This window comes from Oryza glaberrima, chromosome 9, assembly GCF_000147395.1.
Source record: "Oryza glaberrima chromosome 9, OglaRS2, whole genome shotgun sequence".
Classification (NCBI taxonomy): domain Eukaryota; kingdom Viridiplantae; phylum Streptophyta; class Magnoliopsida; order Poales; family Poaceae; genus Oryza; species Oryza glaberrima.
In genome coordinates, this window is record NC_068334.1 from 9,617,308 (window position 1) to 9,645,119 (window position 27,812).

At 44.8% G+C, this 27,812-nt stretch overlaps 1 protein-coding gene and 2 pseudogenes across 6 annotated transcripts; 1 reads left to right on the forward strand and 2 right to left on the reverse strand.

The window, feature by feature from the left end:
- Positions 1-8,074: 8,074 nt before the first annotated feature.
- On the reverse strand, positions 8,075-10,169 carry LOC127783709 (uncharacterized; annotated as a pseudogene).
- A 1,072-nt stretch (positions 10,170-11,241) lies between these two features.
- Positions 11,242-14,533, forward strand: LOC127783710 (uncharacterized; annotated as a pseudogene).
- A 3,404-nt stretch (positions 14,534-17,937) lies between these two features.
- Positions 17,938-24,774, reverse strand: LOC127785201 (cell number regulator 13-like). 6 transcript variants are annotated; one of them, XM_052312632.1, is made up of 7 exons: positions 24,689-24,774; positions 24,148-24,573; positions 21,173-21,252; positions 20,977-21,043; positions 19,889-20,037; positions 18,914-19,289; positions 17,938-18,806 (listed from the first exon to the last, which is right to left on the reverse strand). In XM_052312632.1, the coding sequence occupies exons 2-5, from the start codon at positions 24,559-24,561 to the stop codon at positions 19,993-19,995; spliced, it is 606 nt and encodes a 201-aa protein (XP_052168592.1). In that variant the 5' UTR covers positions 24,562-24,573; positions 24,689-24,774; the 3' UTR covers positions 17,938-18,806; positions 18,914-19,289; positions 19,889-19,992. The 6 variants fall into 6 exon arrangements, with proteins under 6 accessions (XP_052168592.1, XP_052168590.1, XP_052168593.1 ...); XM_052312630.1 differs by having other exon boundaries at positions 19,889-20,040; XM_052312633.1 differs by lacking the exon at positions 19,889-20,037.
- Positions 24,775-27,812: the final 3,038 nt, after the last annotated feature.

The window sequence follows — 27,812 nt, forward strand, 5'->3', positions numbered from 1 at the left end:
GGAAAGAAGCACAGGGGAAGGTAAGTAATTAGTTCAAACATGACTCCTCGAAGGCTTGACAGTACGCACAACTGCACAAGGCGACAAGAGTAACCCAACCAAGAAATTGTCCGTTCATCGTTCGGTCAATGTGATTTTGGAAATTTAACTATTTGCCACTTTTAAGATGTGGCAATTAAAGATTTGCCACTTGTAGTCTATAACATACGGGCCCTTATTTGTCTATGACATGTGCGTCTATTGGTAAATCCTTAAGTGCTAATGAGTCAAGTTGGGGATAGCTTGGTCTCGGAATATGGTTTCTTTGTTTGTTTCATGTGTAGGTGACTCGATGCCTCGGGAGAGTATTTGCGGTGATGGACCGGGAGTCGGCTTGGTGGTAAGACGATATGTCCGTGGTGGTCAGATATCATGCGGGATACTAAGGCTAGAGTTGATGCACGTGGTTGATGAAGATTCCATATGGCATACGATGGAGGTATTGTGTGCGTATGGGATGCGGAGTCGAATTTGGAAGGAGTCCAAATTTGGTACGATTGGTTATGTAAAGTTTGTGTCTTGTACTAAAGGGTTTCCTAAGGTGTTTAGAATTCTTAGTATGAGTTTGGTTTGTGGCTTTAGGCTGCCTACCTCATGTATAAATAGAGGGGGAGCGTGAGGCTTCCCAGTATGGCATGTGTATCGCTTTTCAGAGCGTGGAGTTGATAGTTTAGGTAGGGTTTCGAGTTTGGTCGAGATTTTTGTAAGGAGTGTTGTTGTTGCACTTTGTAAACACAGATAGAAGCAATAAAGTTGTCATCTACTCTGAGAGTTCTTCGATTTGTGTTTCACCGGGTTTCGGCGGTCAGACCGGCAACAAGCGGCGGTCAGACCGACGGCGCAAGGGCGGTTAGACCGGCGGCGCAGACAGGCGGCAGCAGGCGATCTCAGCGGTTCGACCGATCGATCTACATCGGTCAGACCGGCGTTCATCAGGCGGTCAGACCGGCGCATCTATTTCGGTCAGACCGCGATCCATTGATTTCGAGGGTAACTTTTATTTCCGCTAAAAGTTTTTGGTTTTTGGGTATACCAACCATTCACCCCCCTCTGGTTGGCTTAGTTCTTGTGATTCGATCCTACAAGTGCCACATGTAAGAGTGGCAAATACTTCCTCCGTTTCACAATGTAAGACTTTCTAGCATTACCCACATTTATTTAGATGTTAATGAATTTAGACATATGCATGTGTCTAGATTTATTATCATCTATATGTGTATGGATAATGCTAGAAAGTCTTACATTGTGAAACGGAGGGAGTAGTTAATTATCTCATTCAAAATGGACAAGTAAAGTTTAGGCTACTAATTTTACTCCATCCATTTGGATTCACTGTCTCTACTATCGAAACGGAGGGAGTATTATCAAAGTGGCACTTCGGAGTTTGGACGATGGCTGTCGAAGACTCGAAGAACGCTACTCCTACGAAGGGGAAGAGAGAACCCCTTTAGAGATTCAGCTAGGGGCGAGTAGAAGTCAAGTTCGGATCATGTGAACACTCAAACAAGAACACAGACAAATATACAGGTTCATGTTGCTTGGAAGCGTAATACCCTACTCCTATATTTTTTCACTATGTATAACTATAACAAAATCATTGTTTTAAGACGTTTTACTTAGTCGTTCTGTGAGTTGTCTCTCTTTTACAAGTAAAATTGAAATAAGGATAATGTTTGAGAGCTTTATTAGTTGAGGACATAGTTTAAGATACTTTACAGGTTAGCACAAAATTAAATCGTTTAGAGATGAATATTAAGACGTTTGGAACGTCTCATATATAGAGATGAGTTTTGAGATGTTTTTATTATATGCGTGGCATCGTTATTAGACAACATATAATTTATTTATATAGAGAAAGACGAAAACAAAAACACTGATCCTAATCATCATCATCATCAAATATCATTATAATAATATTATAATTATTTGGAAAAAAATTGAATATTTAATATTCAGTCTCAGATTAAAAAAGAAGAGTATCTGCTACCGGGCGCATGTTTACAGAGTTGCAATATTAAAAAAGCTGTGTACTTACCTTCAAGATTGTTCACGCTAATGACTTGGTTAGTGCTTGAACTTTGCAACCTGTAGGTGCTGTGTTCGAGCCTAGATGAAAGCGTTAAATATTCAAAATATCAAATATATTAGTGACGTACGTGCACTATATTAGTGCTTCTATAAAAGCTTCTCTATACTTTGTAACGGAGACGTTCCTGCTACAAATAAGATGTCTCCGTTGAGTTGTTTTGTTGTAGACATGCGACCTACATAAAGTATTAAATACAGGCATTTTGAGACGGTCCAAACGGAGACGTTCCTGCTACAAATAAGATGTCTCCGTTGAGTTGTTTTGTTGTAGACATGTTTACAACATGTGACCTACATAAGTAGTTTTGTTGTAGACATGCGACCTACATAAAGTACTAAATATAGGCATTTTGAGACTGTCCAAACGGAGACATTCCTGCTACAAATAAGATGTCTCCATTAAGTTGTTTTGTTGTAGACATGCGACCTACATAAAGTATTAAATACAGGCTTAAAAAATAGCTAATTGCATAGATTGCGACTAACACTACTACAAAAACGATTTTTCATGCCGTTGCCCTATAATTTTCGCTGGCGATTATAGGCAAAAACAACCGGTAAAAATATAACGAGGGGTGACAGATTACGGACCGCTGCTAGCGAAAATGGGTTTTCGCTCGCGGCCATGCTAAGAGGCCCGCCATAAAAAAATAGCTCTATTTTTGCTGGCGGCGGCGCTAAGAGGCCCGTCATAAAAAATCGGGTTTTTACTGGCGTTTGATTTTCACTAGCAGCAGGTAACAGCACTATCAGCGAAATAAAATTTAACGCTATAAAATCAATGCCCCAACACAGCCTCGTACTTATCCTCCACTCCCTCTCTCCCTCTGTCACACCCAGAAATTCACGGACCAGAATTTCTAAGCCGAATGTGCATTAAATCCCTGTCTAGGACCAGCCAGGGTACACAAACGACAATTGTTGACATACAGATCCACGTCTTACAAAAATATAAAAGATTACAAAAGCAGCAGAAAAGATAAAAGCGAGCTAAGCCTGAAGACTTGACTCCTGCAGCGGGCGACTCCATTCCACAGGCATCCTTGACGGCAGCGACGAAACCAACCTCTTCGAGACATCTTCAACTGAGAAGGACTTCAACTCTGGTGAGGGGGAAAAGAGAGCAAGACTGAGTACTACCCACTGTACTCAGCAAGTCATACCGGAAGAGGAGGTATGATGCAGGGTATATCCAAGAGAGGCTAAAGGTTCTTTTGCATAAAGCCGGCATTTCAAAGCAGAAGTTGAAAGCAGTAAAACAGTTGTAGTAATTAATTAGTATTAACCAATCACTGTCCAACGTTACACCACGTTGCAACAGGCCCAACCCACCACCTGAACTACACCAGTTCATTAGCCAACTAGGGGTGAGACTAATCACGGTGAATCTGGTCGACCGCCCATAACCGCGGGCACGGCTATTCGAATAGTTTTACTCTGATCAGAGGTGTACAACCGTACCCACAAGACACAGCCCCACGAGACGTTCCCGTGCACCGACATGCCACCACGACATACCGGAAAGAGGCCGTGACAGGACCCTTCGCATAACCCGCTCTAACCGATCGCACCACACCTTAGGGTTCGCCCCCGTCCCCAGCAGGCAACGGGCAGCCCCCCTTTCGTGCCGCGGTGAATCCGGAAGCCGATCAACCGGACACCCCGGCCGACCCAACTCCATCACGCCCACCCTCGCCTGGGTACGTCGGCTAGAGAAAAGCTACACTACAAGCCCAGCCGTTGCCCACGCTGGCTTGTGGTAAGTACGATAAATTCTTCCAGGGCATCCCGCGAACCGGTCCTTAAATGCCATGGGTGCGACTAGCAAGACCATGCACCCACAGCCCACCATGACGTGTATTTTAATTAACCAACACCATTACGGTGGCACTAAATCAAAGCTATGCCAATAATCAAGTCTATGCTTTAATCAGATCCCCCTTTGTGCACTAGTTGAGCTAAGCAGGGCTAAGCATCTCCTAAACCAACATCTAGTCATTTTAATACCCAAGTTATCAATGGCGTAAGGGAAACAACATATAGCGGAGTAATAGGACCCATCCCACATGATATTGTAAAACAATGCAATATTTAATAGAAATGCGGGACATTTGTAAATTGGGTACAATATGATCAATTGTATTGCATGACTTGCCTTGCTCTCGCACTGATGAGACCACAGCAACGTCTTCGAGAAACCGCGAATCGATGAAACGACCGAAATCTACGCGACAAACAAAGCACACAAGCAAAACATGCTATAAGACTACTGAAACAGGAAGCAAAACCATTTTTCATGGATTCTATACATTTTTATGAATTTACTGAGACTTGAATGGACTTAATCGGAGCTCGGATGAATTAGTTATGATTTTGAGAAGATTCTCTGTGTTTTTACTATAAAAGAAAAACCCTTAATCAATTTATTGCACAATAAAGCATCCCAGGGCTGACGTCAGCACAAGGGGGCGGCGCCGACCTGCGGGCCCCACTGGTCAGCGGCTCAAGGGGGAGGTCGGTCCACCGTGGACCAAGTCCACGAGGCCGAGGGTGCTACCTGGCGGGTGGACCCCACCAGGCAGTGGCTCAAAAGGGAGGAGAGACGCCCGGTCGGCTCGGCTCGGCCTCAAACCGGCCGACCGGTTATGGCGAGGGCGGCGGTGCGCGTGCACGGTCGCCGGCGACGGCAACCGGCGGCGGGAGGAGGCGGTGGACGGCGCAAAGACGGCGGCGGCGGCCGAAGCGGCGGCGCGCGCACAGAGGCGGCGGCGCGGCAAAGAGGGAGAGAAGGGGAGGGAGTTCTCACCGGGGTTCGGCCAGCGCGGGAGGAGACGACGACGAACGGCGACGGTGAGCGACCGGAGGGCGATGGCGAACGGCGGCCGAGCTCCAGGACACCCTAAGAGAGGAAATGAGAGAGGTTAGGGGGAGAGAGGGTGTCCACGGCGAGCGAGAGCCATGGCCGACGGCGGCTATGGAAGGGCTCACCGGCACGCGACGAACGGCGGGCTCCGATGGCGGAATTCGACGGAGGAGGGGTGGACGAGGTAGCCCTCGGCAGTGCGAACCCGAAGACGACGACGACGCGGCTTGGCGGCGGCGTTAGCGGCGCCGAGCGGCGGCCGGAGGAGTGGAAAAGACGGCGGCGGCGGGTGTAGCGGCGTGGGAACGATAGAGGGCACGGGAGGGAGCGGTGGAAAGAGGAAAAAGGTGGAGGGGAGTGCGGGGAAGCTTTATAGTGGCTCGAGAGGGGCGGACACGGCCGGGAAACCCCCCGATTTGGCCGGCGACGTGGGGGAGTGGGGAGAGAGAGTTGGGGGGATTCAAACCGAACCCCCGCCCTTGCGGGGCGCGCGCGAGAGCGGGAGGAGTGGAGAGGGGGCGACGACGTGGGCGCGGCACGGGGTGGGGAGGAGTGGGTGCGGGAAGGGCGGGAAACGGCGGCGGCGCGCGCGGTTTCGGCGGTTGCCGGTGTGGGCGGCTGGAGGAAGGGGAAAGGACTGACAGGGCGCCCGAGAGGGAGAGGGAGGCCGGTTGAACTTCGGGAGTGGGAGGGAGGAGCGGGCCGGCGCGGAAGAAATGGGCCGGCGGCCCAAGAAAAAGGAAAAAAGAAGGGAAAAGAAAAGATAAAATGGAAAAAGGATTTTCCCAGGGATTTAATATTGCACTTTGCTTATTTTAATTGGTTAAAATTATTTACAATGCTCTGAAAATTCCGCTAAAAATCCTGTTAGCGTATTTTGACATGTAGAACCCAAGAAAAATTCCACATGCCGATTTCGATTATTATTTGCATTTATTAATTTGAGGAATTAGCTCTAGGTTAAATTAAACAATTTCTTTGGACGATTTATTTTATGAATTTAGAGCAAGGGAGGGGTACTTCAGGGCGTGACACCCTCCAACCCTCTCTCCCTCCACGGAGTGCGCGGCGAAGGTGGCGGCAAGTGTCGCGACCGAGAAAATTGCCTTTTCCCGAACGCTAGTGTATTAATCCCCGTCCCAGGAAAAGCCGGGGTACACCACACAAACATGATATAAAAGACACATCTTTATTATATCGATAATATTTACATTATTACAAAGGCGCTTCAGGCCTGGCAATCAAAAATAAACAGCAGCGGACTAGCGGGCCTACGGCTCCATCTTCACAGGCGCTCAACTGGGGTATAAGCCAGGACTCCGGCTAAGACTTCTTCTCCAAAGCTTCTCTTACTGAAGGGGGGAAAGATTGAGCAAGAATGAGTACAACCACAGTACTCAGCAAGTCACACCGGAGATGCATAATTAATGCAAGGGGGTACAAGGGGATAATAATATCGGGGTTAAGTTTTGCAGTAAACAGCATTTAAAAGACTCTTAGTTGCTCAAAGCTAAATTTGAAACACGATCCTAGAACTATTTAATATTATTAAACAAGGCCGTGAACCCACACGAACCTGCCTTAACCCAAGGCCTACGATGATTCAGACCGAACTGGCAACCCGACCCTAGGTCCCAACTCGTCCCAAGCCAACCCAGGCTAACCATTCCACATTTTAGTTATTAAGCAGGTTTTAAGAATTTAAAACACTAACTTGGGTACATTGCTAGGCTTGCCTATAACCGAGGGCGCGGCTATTCGAATAGGTTTTACTCTGATCAGAGGTGTACATCTTTACCCACAAGACACGTCTTCCTCACGTGCAACCACGTGCCACACACCACCACGGCATATGGACGGAAGACATGACATAGTTTCCAACCCATCCTAGCCATAGACAAGAGTACCGACCCAACCCACCTACGGCCGGAACCCCCGGACAGGCAGGCAGAATTGAGCCCCTAGCAGCAGGACACCAGCCCTGTGCCATGACATCTCGACTACCGGGCCGCAGCCCGTGTAGCCTTCATTTGTCCTAGAGATGTCCATCGACCCCCGACTTCGTCCATCTCCATCCGTGTACTTTTGTTTATAACCAGACTGAGCCACAAACTAAGCCTTACCCACTAGACATGTGGAAGTACGGTAGTGCTTTGCAACAGAGGCCCGAAGACCGGTCCTTATGTGGCCGAGGTGCTACTAACAAAACCATGCACCCCGAGCCCAGCCTAAAACCATTTTGAGGGTTTTGAATAGAGGGGGAGGTGTGCATCCAATTCCACAATAATCCAACCATTCCATAGTGTCCAAGTGATATGAATATTCCCAAAGTCTAGAGTTATAAAACCACCTAATGTTGCCTAGTTAATCAGCGAAGCATCTACCTAAATTCATACTAGTGGAACCATGAATAGAGTACCCACTAGCTGGGGTTTTGTTTATTCTAGGGTGAACAAGGTAATAATAACATAGCAATAATAATAAGGTCATAACAAAGGTAAATAGGCATGGCTAAATAAAACAGTGATAACGCAGGAATTTAAATAAAGCGATAATGCATTAATTTAAATCAAAATAATTTTATAAACTGGGATTCAATATGCTCAAGGATGATGTGACTTGCCTTGCTCAGAGAGAACGGCCTTCCGAACCTTCGGCGACGACCGCGAACCACGCTTCTGGAACCTCCGGAACGACAGAAGCTACGCGAAGCACACAAGCAAAGCTACAAGCCTATAAAGAAGAAATAACAATACATAAAAAGAAAGCACACGGTTCTTTAGGTTATAACAAACATTAGGAGACTTGAACGGGTCGATTCAGAGTTCGTATGACCAAGACATGGTCATCCGAAGTTTAATGCTGTTACAGGGAGATTTACGGATTATTATAATTAGGCTTTGTAACTATAAAACATGTGGAAGCGCTAGCCTGGAAAAGACAGGAAGGCTGCGCTGTTGACATGCGGACCCCACATGTCAACCTAAGGGACCATAGTAGACCGAGTACACAGAGACGGTCCACGGGTCGACGGAAGCGGACCCCGTGTGTCAACCGAGGCGAGTGGCCGACAAACGGACTCCACTAGACACCACACGGGTTGCACACGTGGAAACAACGGCTACCAAGCGGGCACACTAACACGGACACTACACGGTCACTTCCCGCACACGTGAACGACTACCGACACCGGTACACGGGTACCGGGGTCGACAACCGCACAACGGGTACGGGGCGACAACGAAAGGACAAGGACGGGGCAGCGAGAGGACGGATCCTTACCACCATGCGACGAGGCGTGGGAACGACAACGACGAACGGGCGCGGCGAAGACAGCCGGGAACGACGGAGACGAACGGCGAGGGGACGACTTCGGCGGCGATCCTTGGACGAAGGCGAGACGCGGCCGGCACAAGGCTTGACGACGCGGAGGCGAGGACGAAGACGACGACGGGGCTGCAGCGGCACACTTGACGGACGCGGACGACGGACGAGAACGGCTTGATGGAGGGACGAACGCCACGACGACCGGGAACGACGAGAGGACGACGACGGCGACGACCGGGGCCGGCGAGGAGGCGACGAGGGCAGCCGGCAGCGGCTGCACGGATGCGAGGACGGCGTGGAACACGCCGCAGCGATGACGATGACAGTGGCGGCGCAGCGAGCCGACGAGCCGGGGAGGAGGAAGGGGCGGCCGAAGGGACGTCGGCGACGACGAGGATGGAGAGGCCGGCACGGGCGACGGCGTTCCGGCGAAACAGAGGAGCAGCTAGAGGAGAGGACAACGCTGCGACGTCGACGGAGGAGATGGCGACGTCGATCGGCGTACCGGCGACGTACAGGAGCCGACCGGAGACCGGGAGGTACTGGACGCCGACGAGGAGGCCACTCCGGTGAGCTTCGGGCGAGGAGGAGGTGATGCCGGGGAAGGAGACGATGCCACGGTGTCGAAGGAGGAGACGGCGGCGTCGATCGGCGCACCGGCGACGAACAGCAGCCAGCCGGAGACGGTGTAGTGGCGGCGACGCCACTGGACGCCGGCGGGAACGTAGCTCCGGGGGTCACCGCGGGAAACGGAGGGCAAGCCGGGGAAGGGGAGGCGACTGCGACGCCGGGAGAGGCGACGGCACGGCCGGACGGTGCGCGGGCGAGGTGGCACAGGCGGCTGGAGGCGGCCGGCGGCGTGGGAGAGAGAGGAGGGCGGCGGGGAGAGGTGGTGAGGCCACGGGAGAACGCGGGAGGGGGCTAAAACTAGAGAACGGATCGAGGGGGTTCCATTTTATAGCGGAGGGAAGCGAGCCGAGCACGGGAGAGGGCGGAACGGCGACGGGAATGGCGGCCGGCGGCCATGGAAAGCGGCCGGAGTTGGCGCGTCCGTTCCCGGCGATTGGGGGCACGAATCAAGGGGAAAATTGGGGGGAATTGAAGAGGAAGGAAAGAGGATTAATTCCCCCCAATCAATTTGTGAATCCCATGCTTGAATCGCGCGGATTTGAGGGAGGAATGGCGCTAGGGTTCGCACGGGAGAGAGAGAGGAAGGAGGCCGGGCGGGAGGAGGACGAAGCGCCTGGCGCGTGGGCCCCACGCGGGCGCGCGGCGTCAGCGCGCGTGCGCACGCGGCTGGCTCGGGCAGGGGGTGGCTTGGGCCGGGCGGCCGGCCCAGGAGGGGAGGCCCGGGAGAGAGAGGGGAGGGGAGGGAGCTGGGCCGGGAGGGGGAGGAGAGAGGGAGGACTTTGGGCCAGACTTGGCCCAAAGGAGGAAGGAGGATTATTTTTAGGTTTTTCTTTTTAATAAACTTTGATAATTGTTTTTGTTGCTTAATAATTATTTCCGGTGCTCTGAAAATTAAAGTAAAATTTGAGGGCTCCTTTTAGACCAAGGAGAATTTAACAAAAATTTTCCGGGCCACATTCGAATTTTTCTTGTACGTATTTTAGTGTTTGCCAATTTCTTTTCGAATTTTAATTAATTCTATTATTCCTTTTTAGAGAATGATTTTTAATTCGGGATGAATTTATCAGGACGTGACAGCAAGCTCGGGCGCGGGCGCGGGTGCGGGCGCGGCGGCGCTTGGGTGCGGGCGGATCCACCGCCGCCGGACCACGGGAAGAGCGGCACCGACCTCGACGCCGTCGACCGTGCTGCCCGGCTCCCTCCTCTCCGACCTCGACGACATCGACCGTGCTCCCGTGGCTCCCGTGGCTCCCGTGACTCCCTCCTCTCTGACCATGCTTCTAGATTTTAATTTTTCTCTTTTTTTTTGCATGTTGTTACAGATGATGCACATGTTTGGATATGTGTAAATGATGTTTGATCTGTGCTAATGATGATTTTGTATTTCGTGTTTGAATTTGGAAATGAGCAGTGAATCAAGATGTGGATTTGAATTTTGAAATTAATGAATCAATGGGCGGCTGCACGGGTATTAATTTTCGCTGGCGGTTATGCAGCTGCGTGGGTTTTTTTTTTTTTTGCCCAAAATAGATTTTCGTTGGCAGCCGATTTAACACAGCCGCCATCGAAAATGAATTATCACTGGCAGTCAATAACCGCTATCGAAGATCTTGATCTTCACTTTGCTTTGTGGCGGCTCCAAATTCCGCCAGCGAAAATCTAAAATGGCCGCCACGAAAGATGGTTTTCGCAGTAATGTAATTTGCGAGACGAATCTTTTAAGCCTAATTACTCCATGATTTGACTATGTAGTGCTACAGTAAACATTGCTAATGATGGGTTAATTAGGCTTAATAAATTCGTCTCGTGGTATAGTGACGGATTATGTAATTAGTTTGTTTATTATTGTCCGAACACCCGATACGACACCCTATATAATACCCGTTGTGATATGACAAAACTTTACACCCCTGAATCTAAACACCCCCTTAGCTCTACTAGTGCCCTCAAAACTTACTCACATGTCACATGGGCGCATAGGGCAGTCGAGATGCTATCGTTCGTTAACAAAAGCCAGAGCGTGTTGACCTTGTACTAATCAAGCCACAGCCTATTCTAATTCAGTATAATTCGTATGCTTGGAAGGCGCTCCACTCAAGTTGTTGCAATACAATATTCGTGCAATATAATTTATAATAACCAATATTCGTGCAATATAATCTTATATATAACGAGTGGCGCTACATTTTCCAGAGACATCGCAGCAAAAAAAAACTCAATGTACATCCAGTCCTCCACTGCTTCCCATGGCGCCAAAGGAGAAAGATTGCAGCAACAAGACCAGCGGGAAGGCAATGGTGAGGAGGAGGTCGAACTCGAAGTCGCCGGCCGCGTCGCCGACGAGGCTGGGCGACCTCCCCGACAAGCTAGCTCCTCGAGCACATCCTCCTCCGCCTCGCGTCACCGGTCTGGCTCACCCGCGCCGCAGCGACGTGCAGGCGATGGCGCCGCATCGTCACCAACAACGAATTTCCGTTCCACCATGATTGCCCCCTCCCTGATCCGGTTGCCGGCCACTACCATTCTCGGCGCCGGCCCGATGGCCGCCGCGGCCGCCTGACCTTCGTCCCCACCTCGTCTGCCGCCGCGCTCGGCGTCGATGCGAGCCGCCATTTCTCCCTCGACTTCCTCCCCGGTGGCCGCTCGTCCTGGGAGCTCGTGGGCAGCAGCGGTAGCTAGCCTCCTCTGTTAGAAGTATAATATGTTAGTTAGAGATAAGAGTTAAATACAAATATAGAGATAAGATATATCCTAGAGATAGAATACTAGAGATAAGATAGAGTACTAGAGATAGAATCCTAGAGATAAATCTACTCTTACTTGTATTGTACTCCAAGTCTCTATCCCTATGTACTCCTATATATACCCCAAGAGAGGGTCGATGTAATATATGAGAAAATCACATAATACAATATATTAGATTTTTTCTACATGGTATCAGAGCCTTAGAGACCAACGTCGTTTGATCCCCGCGTCGCCCTGGGGAGATGAGATCAATCCTACAATCTCCCTGGGGCGCCGCATCTATTAGCTCCACAAATTATCCATAGATTAGATTTTACCAATATTAGAATTAGATCAATTTATTTTTTTGCCACATCGAACCCTACGATCTCCAGGAGCCAACACGACGACGATTTCATCGCAAGCCGTCGCTCAATAGCATCATCAAGCAGAAGACGAGGCTGTGGCGTACAGCACCACCGTCCAAGTCGCCGTGAAGCCCGAGCGACGGGAACACCAGACGTCATCGAGCCATCTACTGTTGCATCCATCTACTCAATTGAGAGAAGCACATGGTGCACAGGTGACAGGAGAATCAAGCGTCAAGACACCAAGCAATCCGCATCGATCATCTTCGCCAAGCTCCTATGAACGGCCGCGACGCAAGCCACAGCTGCTTCCTCCTCTACATCAGCTGTACGACTACATCGACTCCGATCCGATGGTCTTCATCAACGTGGTAACATGCCGCCGCCGACTCGTCCACATAGATGGACACTCGCGTCCTCTGACAGATTAATCTGCAAGACGCTTCATCGACGACATCAACCGCGTCCTCTACGACGGCAACGACCGCGACACCGACTACGGCATCGATCACGTCATCTACGACGACAACGACTGCATCAATCCGGCATCACCATTGTAATGACCGCTACATGGCGCGGAAGGACCAACCGAAGTGGTGGCCTCATCGCCAACGACGTCCTCTGACATATGCAGACGTCTCCAATGGCATCCTCTGACATCTACAAGGTGCAAGATGCTAACAGTTGCAGTTTCGTCTTCACACCATGGCATAATTTTTTTTCGCCTTCGGCTATTTGCGGCTACATCAACTACCATGATTACCATGACTACGGCTACTACATGATCGGCTACATCGACGAACGTCTACAACAACAATCATTGACGGAAACTCCAGTCAAAGCGTACGTGTCATTGCTGTCGTCCATGACACTCCCGCTATGACTGCGGGAGGGAATAGAGGAGAGTCAAGGGATGACACAGAAGGGGACGCAGGCACCAGATGGAGGACCGTCCATCAGAGATGCAATCGATGATGGTGACTGGAAGGAGATGAAGAAATAGAAGATTTTAAATCCAGTCGCAATCGTTCACTTCGCTCCCGTTACAACTGAGGGGGAATGTTAGAAGTATAATATGTTAGTTAGAGATAAGAGTTAAATACAAATATAGAGATAAGATATATCCTAGAGATAGAATCCTAGAGATAACATAGAGTCCTAGAGATAGAATCCTAGAGATAAATCTACTCTTACTTGTATTGTACTCCAAGTCTCTATCCCTATGTACTCCTATATATACCCTATGAGAGGGTCGATGTAATATATGAGAAAATCACATAATACAACATATTAGATTTTTTCTACATCCTCCTCCTCGCCGCAACCAGCTCGACACGACACCGTCGCTTCTTCCCCGACCTCGTCGTCTGTGAGCCGGTGACGCGGCGGTACAAACTGATCCCTCGCATGGAGGAGATGAAGTATCAGCGCTGCCTTGGCGTGTTCCTGATAAGTGGGGGCGTGCCTTCTCTAGCATGTCAAGCTACCGGGTAACCTGCATGGTGTACGTGGAGTACAACGGTGTGTGTGATGGCACGGGCACTGTCAGGGCCTGTGTGTTCGACCAGAACGGGAGGAACAGGTGGAAACGGAGGCCCGCCCGCTGGTACATGGCCAAATGTGGCGTGCATCTTCGAGGCTCTGATTACGTGCGTTTTCTAGGCCACGCCATAGACACCATGTTCTGGGGTATCGAAGGAGATAACGTCTTGCTAATCCTTCACGAGTGGAGCACTGAGTTCGAGATCCTCTGCCTGCCAGACTGTATCATGGCACCCACAATGGTTATCTATAGGCTCTCTACAAGAGATCCATGTTAACATATTTTCCTACTTGGAAGAGATTAAATGAAGAGAGAGAGCAAAGCTATCTACTAACCTGGAGATAGTCTGTAGAGAAAAACGAGGCAATGGATTAGAGAGCTATAGATACCCATGTAGACATACCATTGAAGTGGTTTACTATTAATCTAGTCTATTGCTGAGATTTACATGTTTTATAGATAGCACCTTACTTTACCATTGCGTGTGCTCTCAGAGGGGTGGAGCTCCAGGCAGTCGTTGACGGCAATGGTAACAATAAAGGCAAGTTGTGTGTCATATGTTTGGACCAAGAAAATGTTCTTCGGGTGTTCACGACGTGGAGGGATCGGTATGTTAACGGTGAGTGGGGTGAGTGGGTGCTTCAGAATAGCCTCCGGTTAGCGGCGATCACTACCGGACTATCAGGGTACAAGGAAGGGTATTTTCGTAGCAATACCGCAAAGGTTGTCACGGTGAAGGTGGGGTCTGTTGTCCTGACGCCGGCGGAGGAGACGACATGGATGTTCTCTGTTGACCTTGAGACCATGGAGGTAGCTAAATGCAAGGACGTGAGCATGGCTTTTTATCCATGTCAATTGCCTTGGTTACCTACGTTGCGAGCTTGTGTGAATCATTGTAAAAGGCGGGGCCAAGGTTGTTGTTCTCACATTTGTATCTGTGGCAATGGTTAATGTGCTACTAAAATTAATAAACAAATGAAGGATTAGAGAAATCTAGATCAACTTATTTAAAACTTCGTGGGTTACTTTGAAACGGTTGAATTTCGATATAAAATTTCTTCAATTTCCGTAAAATTCATTCAAACTGAACGGCAGTACCTGGGTCGGTTGAAAGCCCGCTTCCCATGGTCTGGGCCATTAATATTCTTGTGATACTACCCAATTTTCTCTTACCACACCTACACAAAGGAATGAAGCCTACATGCTACGCAGCTGTCATATAGCTCAACTCCGCTAGCCGTTACCTTCTCAAAGCATTCCACTGTAGAAGATCATCGAAGTTTATAGTAATTAATACTTGAATAAACGTACTCAGCCTGGCTCTTCTAATAACTTTCTTGGTTAGCCTTCTAGCTATCTTATTCGCTTTGTTCCTAAGTTTTGAGGCTTGATGGTGAGGACATCAATACCATCTACACATCCACATCTACACAAGTACAACTTCATGCTCTTCTTACCCGCTCTCATGCATGTTAACTAAACTATCAGGTGAGTTACTTTTGAGTTCACGTCCATCTTGTTTACTAGTTGATGCCCCGTGCTTTGCTGCAAAATATGTGGATGGATGCATGTTATCCATTAGACAAATGGTCGATGTTTATGTTTAAATAATGTGAAAATAAAATTTTGACATTGTTTGTATATTGAGTTCTAAAAATACAACAAAATTGGAAATGATATGTCATGTTTGCATAATATTTAAATATTCTAGATAATAATTATTAGTGGATGATTATGTGGCTCACTTGCATGTGATTTAAAATACTCTAGATAATAATTGCTAGTGAGTGATGACATGGCATACTTACACGTTGAGCTTTAGAAGTTATAGTGGGTATCAACTTTATAATAAGATATGATACCATAGAGACGCGTGCACACTTGTTTTACTTATGAATAATGAAGAGGATGAAAAGAGAAGAGGATTCACGTGGACTGGATTCGGACTGCAGGACAGCACCAACTTGTGACGATTGACACGACTGCACATGGACTCCATTTTGGGTGTGCAAGTACTTCATGTAGAGCTTACCAAGTATACTTTCGAATGGATCCAGTCTCATGTCCATGTCTATTTGGTAGATGCCAAAATTATCATTTTACTACAAAGGCCTTTTTTCTGTCCACGGTGCCACGTTACCTATTTGGGCCCAATTGGCCATATATCAGGTTTGGTCCATTAAGGACGCGCCTTAGGATTAGAGCATGACCCCAACACGCTTGTGATCGTTCTCCTCCTTCTTATACCCTTAGCCACCACCAAGAACACTTGAGTTTCTTTTAGATGCAAGTTTAGCTTTTCGCTATACTTCCTTGTAAATCTGTGCGTTGGCCGGCATCAACTGCCCATTTACTTGTCTTCGGAACCCCAGCATATTGAGATTCAGTTTGAGAATTTTGTATACATCTCGCAATTCAGTGCTTGTTCTACTTATTCTTGCTAGCTTTTCAATTGCTTGCAGGACAGGTGCCCTGTGGCCGGCGTCACGCAACGTAAGATCGTGACGACCAGTGGAGGGTGTATCGGTTGCTAAGGCGCAACGTTTTTTAATGGTTATTGTCGAGCCATGAACGTCATCTTCATCCCCAAACCAAGTTATCCACTTTCCCTCATTGAAAGATCGGGAATTAACCCCCACGGGTACACATCACTTGGAGTCTAAGAGCTCTGGTAACTTTTGGCTGTGTATGGATATAGAAGCCAAATTTCTACCTATTATCTTAAAAGTTCGGACTATTTGATCTCTATACATTATGGACACCCAATAACAAGCACTACGCTAGGTCAAATCACCTTTGATAGGCTCAAATGGTCACCTTTGACGGGTTTGGCCTGGTCAAAGATAAGTGGTCAGTGATGACTCCACTGACGTCTGACGGGTCGAGTCCCGTTAGAGGTGACAAGCACCTTTGACAAGCTGTAAGAAAACAGCCTATCAGAGATAACTCATCTGTGATGGGCCCATCAGAGGTAAGCCCACTCTGACACATCTACGGCGCCACCCGTCATAGGTGACTCATCTACAGTGCCACATCATCACAGCTGACACATTTACAGCGCCACCCTCCACCGCATAACATCAGCCTATGCTGCCTCACGATCCATGCCTCTGACCTAGACGGGTTTTCCTTGTGGAGTATATTGCCGTGCATGCCCGCATAAGGAGAGGCCAAGGCCGATTGTTGGAGTACAGAGAAAGGAGCTTGTCTTATGGTTTCTAGTTCAGGAAAGCATGTTACCCTATGACCTAATATGCCTTTCCGCAAAAGCCAGCCCTTGTGGCGGGACACCGACACACCAATCAGTTTCAGATCCATATAATCAGCGCACAACTCAAGCACCTCCTCTGTTGCATATCCTCCATACTACTACCTTCAGGTCCAGCCCAGTTACAGACATATCTTTTTACAACCCCCATTAACCTCCCAAATGCCAACATGTTATGCACATGCACTGGCCCGAAAATCTATCTACACCATATAAAAGAGAGGAACTATAACGCATAATTAACTAAAAAGAAAAAACAAAATCTAGATCCAAATTGGAGAGATTAAGTGCTCAAATCTAGCAACTAGTAAAAAGTCATGCATAAATGACAAAGAGATATAAAATATAGAGAAACTAACCTTAACTAAAAAAAAAGGGCAAAACCTCCCCAACTCTAGGCATCACTCTATCTGCTTTGGCCAGCTCGAAGTGAGTGAGCAGCATTTATATGTAGATGCATAAGTACCAGTTCTTAGATCAAAACTGGCACCTATGCCTAATTATAAGTGATGCCCAATTATAGGTGCCGGTCCTATATTAAGTACCGGCACTAATACCTCCGAGGGAAAAACCAGCACCTATAAGTGGGCCCACCGACCAAAAGTGTCAGCGGACCATTAGTGGGCCTCACTTATAGGTGCCGGTTATGTGGCCGGAACTAGCACCTATACCTACCTTCGTATAGGTGCCGGTTTTTGCAAATAAATTGGCACTATAAGTGGGCCCACCAAAGTAAGGGGGTTGGCTGCCCAAATATAGGTGTCGATTTATTTTATGAATGGATACCTATAGTATAGGTGCCAGTTTTTTGTGTGAGCCGGCACCTATAAATAGGAATAGGTGCTGGTTCCAATTGAAATTGTACGTATGAGCTATCACCTCTTAGGAGTTCTGTAGTAGTGTCCATATATCTCAGTGTTTGGGGACTCACAAGACAGTTGTGGTCGTTGATGACAAATTTACTACTCATCATTATCATTGGTTGTCTTTTAAAAGAGTATAGATATAGATGTATGCCATGTGGAGTCTATATACATGAATTTTATGTGCTTGATATTTTTTGTCGGCCAGTTTTAAAGTCTAGAGAATCAAATGTAAGGTCTTTAAATTCCACATCTTAATTCACAAAAAAGGCCAAACAAAATATGAATCCCGCAAGTGTAGATCCCACCTAATCCACAAGTCAACAAAGCCCAAGCTAGCATGTATAGAAAAGCTCATACGGCATGCACAAAGCCCACAAAGTTCACCGGATCGGGGCTATGGGCAGTTTCCAACCGATACCAATAAGGGGTTGTGTACTTGTGAGAGTAGTATCTAGGCAGCCTAGGATTCATGTCTCCTCAGTTTGTCTTTGTCGACGACACTATGGGTCTATTATTATCCAACAAATCGCAGGGTAACAATGGTGGAAGTGGCTTCGGAAGTGGGTCATCAGCGAGGAGCACGCTCATGGCTTGCCCGATGGATGGCCGCAAGCTATAATCCGGGTGTGCGCACCAAAGCCCCACCAACAACATGCATTCCATCTCACACGCGTCGAAATCACCACCGAGCCGTCGGTCTGCTGCGTCCAGGAGGTCGTTTCTCCTGTACATCTGCCAAACCCACCCAGCGAGGCTCTCCTCTCCGTACGGACGGAAGGACCTCCGACCGGAAGCAACCTCAAGGAGAATGACTCCAAAGCTATAGACATCGCTCCAGGGCATGACCTGCCCCGTGATTAATCTGTGCATATATGCGTATCCCGTGGCGCTGGTGCCACCACACATCCTTGACTCGGATGGCGACCGGCAGTGCTCGATGAGGCGTGTCAGGCAAAAGTCTCCCAGCTTTGCACTGAAAGATGAATCAAGCATCACATTCCTCGGATTGATGTCCCCGTGCACGAGCTGCGGCTCGCCCCCTTCGTGACAGTGGTGCAGCGCAGCCCCCAGGTCAAGAACGATCTTGTATCTGCAGTTTGCATGTGGCCAACACATGAGAAAGTAAAATGTAAACATCGATCTCGATCGACACTTGGGCTTTTGCAACACTTAAGCTATTGTTTGTAATCTTTTTACCTGATTGGCCATGGTAATGTAGTGTTTTGCACTTTGTGGAGATGGTCATGGAGGCTGCGGTTCACCATGAACTCGTAGACGAGCAAGAGCTCCTTTTCTTCGTGACACCAACCGAGGAGGCGAACAAGCTTGGGATGCCTCAGCCTGTGTATGGCAGTCACCTCCCCGATGCTCTTCATCTCGTATCGTGAAGTATTTGAGACCCTTCTGATGGCCACATGGAGGCCTTGATCACGCAGGAACCCTCGGTAGACTGAACCATTGCTGTCCGCCCCAAGCTTCTCGCTGTTGGAGAATCCCCGTGTTGCCCTGGACAAATCGCTGTAACGGAATCTTCGAGGCCCTGCAGCTTGTGACTCTTCAACTGTACCATTTACTGCGATCATAGAAAAGGATATCTGCATCAGTTTTGCCTCTACTATGCTTTCGCGTTTGGCCTGTATATTGGGGTGAGTACCAAAATCACAGACACCAAGTTATAAAAAAATTAAAAATCAAATTCAAACGAAACCTTATATGTAGGACAGTGATAAACCTTATAAATTTTGAAGATAAAAATTCAACTTGGTGTTGATGACCGAATTTGGTACTATGATCCAGTCTTAGTCGAAAGTATCAAATTCAGAGCTTGCTGGACCAAGGCTGACCAGACCGTTGCAAAATTAGAGATCTAACAAACACCTTGTCAGCCCCCCCCCCCCCCCCCCCCAAGTTCTGATCGGGATTTAAATTACGTCGGTCTGACCACACGACCACACTGATGACCAACAGATTCTGAGTCCAAAGCCAATTAAGACACCCTCATGTTTCCTTTCTTAAATGCCAGGGTTTCCCTATTATAACACTTTTCTAAACCTAATTGGACATGGAGATGGACAAGTAAATGCAAGATCACACCTCCAATAAATATAGGGGGTTAGGACCGATTAAAACAACCACGAATGAATCATGTCAAAATCAATCTATTACTTCTACCTTTATATTCTACACCTCCTCTTATTTCTCCTTGTATCCCATGTCTATTCATGTCGAAATCCATCAATTGCTTCTCGTCTCTTGTCTTCATGGTGATAGAGGACTTAGCTAGTCTGCCGAGCTGGACTTTCTTCTTGTACCTGGTGTTGCTGCTGTATAGAGTTTGAGTCAATCGAGGAGGATGCCAACAAAAAAAGCAATAATCTAATTAGTGCGTACACACTATTTAGCCTTATCGCGCAATACATGCGTCGGTTGTCCGATTAGAGAGACCGAGAAGCGCTAGTTGGTTAACGTGATGCCTATTTAAGTATTGAGTCTTTAACAAAATCTTATATATAGGACAGTGAATCTTATTATAAACTTTGAACATAAAAATCCAACTTGGTGTTGATGTGGTACTACGATTCAGTCTTAGTCTAAAGTGCCAAATTCTTAGCTTCCTGGACCAAGGCCGATTAGACTGCAGTAAAAGAAGAGATATAACAGAACACTCTGCAGGTTTGGCTGCACAATACCCTCCCCCCCCCCCCCACAGAGGTGTAAACGAGGTTTAAATTACGCCGGTCCGACTGTGCGTCCACGTTGACCGGCATATTTTGAGTCCAAAGCCAATTAAGTCGCTCATGTTTCCTTTGTTAAATGCGTTTCCCGTATCCTAACACTTTCCTAAACCTAATTGGACGTGAAGATGGACCTGTAGATATGCAAGATAACCAGTGTTGTGGAAGACAGAATACAGGTGACGGACGGAGAGGGTACCGCCAAACGATTAATTGGAATACGGACGATTTATCGGAATGTGACGGAAATTTAACGTTATGTAAAAATATGTATATAGTTGATAATAGTTTGCCTTTTTAAGATGTAAATGCATACACTAACATATGACATTTTGACTTTTTGACTATATTATGAAAACCTAACACGTTTTGACTTAATTTACTATATTATGAAAACCTAAGACGTACTAAAGTCAAAACGTCTTATAACCTGAAACGGAGGGAGTATAATATACAATTTTTCCACGTAACAAAGTGCATTCTGATAGTATAAGAAAAGAAGAAGTACCGGACAAGCAAAAGTACCTGCTGGCCGTACAGCCTCAGGGGCGAGACACTCCGTGCAGTGACTCCCTCAGGTGACAATAGATGCCTGAACGTTTTTGTTATTGTGAAGCACGGAATTAATAAGATACGCCTCTAGAAAGAATCAACAAGATATATATTTCGAGAAAAATACAACCAATCAAAGCATACAAGGGAAATTTTTAATGAACAAAACCTTCGAGTTAGCGCTGATTCATCAACGGGCGGGATTAGTGCTGCATCACTAGTGACGTCTTCATCTACCTCCTTACTCCCCTGTGATGGAGCATATGACATTATATTGGCTTCGTGTAAAGGAATAAGAAAACAAGAAGGAAAAATATGTCTATAAATGCGTGGAATAATCCTCAGAAAAAAATTTTTGGAATAAACTATGGGAAAAACCAACTAAATAATCCTACAGCAAAAACGATCTATTGCATTCCCTCTTCCTACATTCAATTGGTCCATTTTTCACTTCTATTACTGTGCTGGGATCATCAACAACTTTTTCCTCTGTATTTTATTTAAAAAGAACATGGAGCAGAGATTAAGTGAGCGTGAACGTAGTATATATCATCTTCCCCACCCCCCCACCCCCCCCCCCCCCCCCCCCCCCCCCCAAGATATTGACCTGAAGATGATTTAAGGAAAATAAACCTCCCTTGAACTATACACATAGGGGAAAGGATTGGCTAGTAGTAGTACAGTAGTAGGCTGAGGGTCAACCACATTACCGAAGCTCGGGTAGAAATTCTGAAATAATTTTGGGATTTTGAGCTATATCTACTTTTTTTTCCCTTCACTCGCGCCAATTTGATTTTGCTGTTCATCAGTGTTCAGTATGCTTTAAATATTATAAAATCTTCACCAAAAATATTAATTGAACTTTGATATCAAAGCTCCAATCAAAATCTTTGAACTTTGACTAGGGCGATTCTTCGACAAAGACGGGGACTTTGAACTCGCATAACAAATATGAGCCTCCAATTGACTGATCCAAAACTATTGTATATTCTATAGTTTACGTGCTTCAATGTGTAAACGTCTGACATAAGACAGTTACTCCCTCCGTCCCAAAAAAAACCAACCTCCCTCCGTCCCAAAATAAGCCAATAAATTCCAAGTTAGTGGGACAAAATTTGGCGGGAGAACTAAAATTGGAAAAAAAATATTATGACAGACGGACAGCAATTGAATTTTAGCCACCTGTAAAAATCATCTTCACAGGCGACCACAAAGTAGTTGTCTGCAAAGATCTATTTTAATAGGCGGTTGGCTTTAACGGTCCACTTGTGAACAAGATAGATTTTCTCTAGGTGACTGGGCTACATTGGTTTAATTTAGAGAAAACTGGTTTAGCCAATTTTAAATTTAGCCAGCAGCAACATCCCTTTTTAGTTTTGCTAAGTAGTGTTTGGGTGAGTGCTGTCTTTCATAGGTGTAACACGTGCTGACATGCATTATTAATTCTGAAATCAATTTTTGTAAGGAGAATAGACCATCACAAATCAATGGTTAATATATCTCTTACCTCTCTTATCTCTAAACAGGTAACAGGGAGTAATGTAAAAGGCGCCTCAAAAAAGAACTTCTGCAAAGCCTAATGAAATCTATATTTAATACTATGTGCCATTAAAATTACTTTAAAATATAGATATTTAAATCAACCTCTGATCGCTCCAAACCAACCCCAAATATAAGTGCAGTAAAAGAAATATCTTAGTTTTATGGAGTGGCTATCTATTTCATATTTCGGTAACTTTATCAATCAGTTTTTCATCCACTGATCAACATCTAACTAGTACAGGCCTATCATTTTTTTAATGAAATAAAGAATTTAGTGAAACAAATAATATTGTAACAAAACATAGAAATTACACTTCGGTGTGCATTCATGCCGACATAAAACGAAAATAAAATCGAGATAAACATAAAAAAGAGACAAATTAATCAAGGAAATGAAAAAAACAGAAAACTAATACTTGTAGTAAATTTATACTTCTATAATGGTTTTTCGTGAGCAATGTGCAAATTAATTTTAAGTGCAATGTGATCAATGAGTAAATTCTCTGTCTACCCCTGAAAACTCACTGAATCCCTTTCATATCCCTGAAATTTACCCGATCTCTTCTATACTCCTGAAATTTCAACTTGATCCCTTCCATGTCTCTACCGTTACATTTTCCTTCATTTCACTGTTACGTTTGGTTGCAAATGTGTTTTTTTGCCCTTGATGCTTTAGGTTTGAATATAAGCTTGAAATGATTGAACATTTTATTTAAGTGCACAGTATGTGCATTTTATGAAACTAATGAGACTAGATAATTAGTGTAGAAAATTTTGACATAAATTTTGAAAATAAAACAAATGTAATAATTAATTTTTTTATTTGAAATTTTAATAGGACAATGGATATTTTTGATTTGGAGTATTCATAAAAAAGTTATTGTGAGCATCGATAGTCCTATCTTTGTATGAATTCTCATCATTTTTTATGACTTTTTCTAAAAATAATACATTTTTTTATTTCTTTTTCTAAAAATAAATTTTTTGACAAATAATGCATTACACAACAAACTCATAACTATAATAGTCTCATGCGACAAATTTTTACATTTTTAATAATGTAATTCATGAATTTCTATGTTCATCCAAACGGTAAAATGGTCATTTTTGTAGAATTTACACGGTCAACTGACGGGAGGGATATGGAAGGGATCAAAATCAAATTTTAGAGGTATACAAGGAAGTAAGCAAAATTCAAGAGCATATAAAGGATTAGTTAAAATTTCAGGAGTATAGAAGGGATTTTCTCGTGACAATTGATCGCAATAAGAATATTTTTTAAAAAAAAAACTGATAAAAAGCAAAGGTGTTATATGAATGCTTAAATTTAAAATTGTCGAAACTATGAAGAAATTAGAAAAAATAACCATCTAGGATGAGGGTTTTCAATTTCGATTTCAGCTAAAATTTTGGCCATTTCGGTAGAACTGAAATTTTGGTATTTTTGGGCCAAAATTTGCTAAAATTTTGATAGAATTTAACTGAATTTGACTAAATTCACAAAAAAAAATTAGGAAAAAAACAAAAATTTCGGATGAGATATTGACTTGCCGGGAGGCCCGAAATTTCAATCCCTGTCTAGGATATATCTATATCACATACCCGGACGGCGATGGCGGCAACAAGAGTGATCATGGGGATGAGTTGGATGTAGCGGTCGATCTCCTCCAGCGCCGCCCGGAGCTTGCAGGCCACATCGGCGCCCTTCAACATTTGGTAGAGCTGACTCCTGCTCTCTTGCTGCTGGCTGCAAGACCTGACGAGCTTGTACGCTCGGAACAGCGCGTCGTCCAGCTGCTCCAGCGGCCGCCGCGTCTCCGGCTGTCGCCTCAGCTCCGGGATCTGCAGCTTCCGGAGCAGGCCGCCCACGATCTGGACGTGCTGGGCTAGCTGCCGGCACAGATCCCGGTTGCGGCGCGCCGTGTGCGCCGCCTGCACGATCATCGACACCAGCCCGAACGCGTCTACGCCGGTCACCTGCATCACGCTCGCTGCCTGCCCCAGCTTATCCGCCATAGTTGCTACTAGCTTTCAAACAAAGGTCAATATACACAACTGTCATTGAGAAATGTTCTCTGAAGATTATGTGGGAATATGCAGGGAACAAAATATCAATTGTGGTTTTGATGGTTGCGAAACTTACAATTATGAGACGACCTTAGAGTAACATCAACTCACGATCGAGTTCCTTTACGGGTCAACACTGCGGGGTAGAAGCTGAGCTTTTTCTAGGAAGACGTTACTCAGAGAATTCCGAACTTTATGGGCTCTCTTATTGAGTTGTTTGTTCCTAGCCTGTAATCCAAATTTCCGTGGCAAACAAATGCGTATCAAACAAACGCGTGCGACTCTTGAGGAAACTCCAAGTGACCTTCGATTTTCTTTAAACAAATGCGTTTCATACTCACCCCGTTTACTTAGGAGCAGTATATATTGGACTAGGTCACAACAAATCGAGGTTAGATGTGCATTCTAGATGCACGAAGATGCAAGGGTGTAATTCGTCTTCCTTACCTAAAAATATACTAATATATATCTCTAGTGATAGTATTGCAACAATGTTGTCTATGCAACGAGAGCAATAAACCATTTCAGCAAACATATTTAACTTCGCTTTTTAGTTTTTACGACAGCTAGTTTGTGAAATGAAGGTATATATAAGCCATTGTTTCACATCACCAAGGAAAAGGAATATGTTTCTCCGTTATTGTAGGCCTTGTTATGATTTTCGTTCCTCAGCGTAAAACCACCATATACGCAGACTCTCACTCAACTATTAAAATCATTTGTTTTTGCCTCCTTTAGCTGTTTGAATGAATCATCCTAGATGGTGCAGATGTGATACGTTAACCTCGACTATACTAGAAAATAGACGCTGCTTTGCCGCATAATGGGCTAGCCAGTATGATATAAATGATATGGGCTTATAGCACACCTAATATATTTATCCATAATGCCTGAAATAAAGTATGCCAATTGCATTGGTGTGATATGTTTAGTATATGTTAATGATAATCTGTTTATGTAAAAAATTATGCAATCACATATAGTCGCTTTCTATATGTAGTACTGTTAATTGCTTATTTTGAAGTTATGAATTATTTAAGATTTTACAAAATTCTTACCAAAAACATACAGATTTTTAGACAGAAATTGAAAATTGTGTTTATTTTTAAAAGCATGGGTAAATGGAAGTTTGAAAAAAAAAAGGCCACAGGCCCACCATGGGCTCATCAAGAGAAGAAGAAGAAATTACACTACCTCGAAAAAGATTATAATAAAGCAAAACAAAGTATATATTAGTGCACTTTTCAAAAAAAAAAAAAAGGTCGCCTTACATGGAAAAGGCCTGAAAAATGGTAAATATAGAAGTTATTCTCAATGATAAAATAAAAGAGATTTATTGGAAATTTTTGTAAGAAATGTGGATGATCAGATAATAATAGGCGGGAAAAGGTAGGAACCGGTCAGTTTGATCTAATGTATAGCTTTTTGAGGTTTTCTCTCTATCACAGTTTGATCATCATGTAAGGTTTTTGAGGTTTTCTCAGAATGGTTATCATCTAACAAAGTATCTCTTTGTTTATTTGTGCAAAGAGTAAATGTGCATCGTGGAATGCTCTACAAGCATGCAGCCAAACATAATTATTTTCTATTTTTTAACTCATGTAACATTTAAAGTGCAAATTATTTTTTGTTGAACACGAAGTGATAGAGCACCTTGATCAATGATAATTAATTTTAGAATGATGGATGTTTTGATATGGTCTTGATGCCCATTGCTAAGGGAATTATCAAACTGAAATGGAGGGAGTATTCTTTAGAAGCCTTATTCATTTAATCGTGATGGGAAAAGGATTGAAGGGGATTAATTTTACATCTTAATATCTGCCAAATACACACAATCCGATTTAGGGGTGAGAACGGTTGGAAACGGTCGGCATCGGTAGGATTTCTTCGGAAACGATGCTCGATCAGCCGGTAATTGACCATATTTATCATTTAAACTACTCAATATCGACATTAATACGATGCAGAAAAGAATTGTGAAAAAACAAAATTTAAAAATAGCCAAAAACAATATGGTCAGAAACGATATCCCTTATAAAAAACGGCGCTTGGTCGATCGGGTATTTCCATGACCGTTTTCACCCCTGATCCGGTTGATACCCTTCAAACAGCTTCTCCCTGTAAATGAGTTGCCCCTTCATATTTGCCAAGAGCCAAGTAATTTAACTCAATCATTTTTTTATAGACACTTCACCTCTACACTGGATAACAACTACTGATTTCTTTAACGTTTATGATAAGACTCTGTCTAACTTTCAAAATTATGACCATTTCTTTTTTTAAGCTAAGTATTTGAGAAATTATTGATGATTATTTATTATAAATTTTAAATACTTATGATCAGAGGGATTAATTTTGTTCAGGTATTTTGAATTGTCTTTACCCGTTGCAATGTACGAGTATTTTGCTAGTTAATTAAAAATATACAAAAATCACATGAAAAATATACGACAAGAAAATTACAGTCCAAATGAACTAGAATCGTATATTGCATATAGCACTACAATTTATAAATATGAACATGCAATCCGAGTGATGAAACTTCAGATCCCATTAATTTAGGCCATAAAATTTCTTCCAATTATTTGGATGCTATAAATTCCTAACCCCTCCCGTTCCACACCCTAGAAGATGTTTTGGTATCTCCATCATTCGTCAGCAAGCCAGAGCGTGTTGACTTCGTACTTATGAAGGCAACAACCTGTATAAGGTGGTGTTTGGATCCAGGGACTTAACTTTAGTCCCTGTCTTTAGACATTAATTTAGAGTATTAAATATAGACTACTTACAAAACTAATTACATAAATGAAAGCTAATTCACGAGACAATTTTTTTAAGCCTAATTAATCCATAATTAGAGAATGTTTACTGTAGCATCACATAGGCTAATCATGGATTAGTTAGGCTCAATAGATTCGTCTCGCGAATTAGTCCAAGATTATGGATGGGTTTTATTAATAGTCTACGTTTAATATTTATAATTAATATTCAAACATCCGATGTGATAGGGACTTAAAAGTTTTAGTCCCATCTAAACAGGGCCTAATTCATATGCTTGGAGGGCGCTCCACTCCAGCTGTTGCAATAAAATATTCTCCTGCAATAATTTACAATGAACATTAGCTGCCATGAGAATCTTATACATAACGAGTGGGTGCATGCTACATTTTGCAGAGACGACATCGCATCCCAAAAAA

Bases quoted from the DNA above. Each gene is read 5' to 3' on its own strand.
- LOC127785201 (XM_052312628.1), bottom strand. From the start codon at position 19,979: ATGAAGACAAGAGACGAGAAGCAATTGATGGATTTCGACATGAATAGA. The intron at 19,290-19,888 runs GTAGAAGTAATA...CTATGATCGCAG, and splicing joins AGGAGGTGTAGAATATAAAG to TAAATGGTACAGTTGAAGAG. The intron at 18,807-18,913 runs GTAAAAAGATTA...TGCAAACTGCAG, and splicing joins ACATTACCATGGCCAATCAG to ATACAAGATCGTTCTTGACC.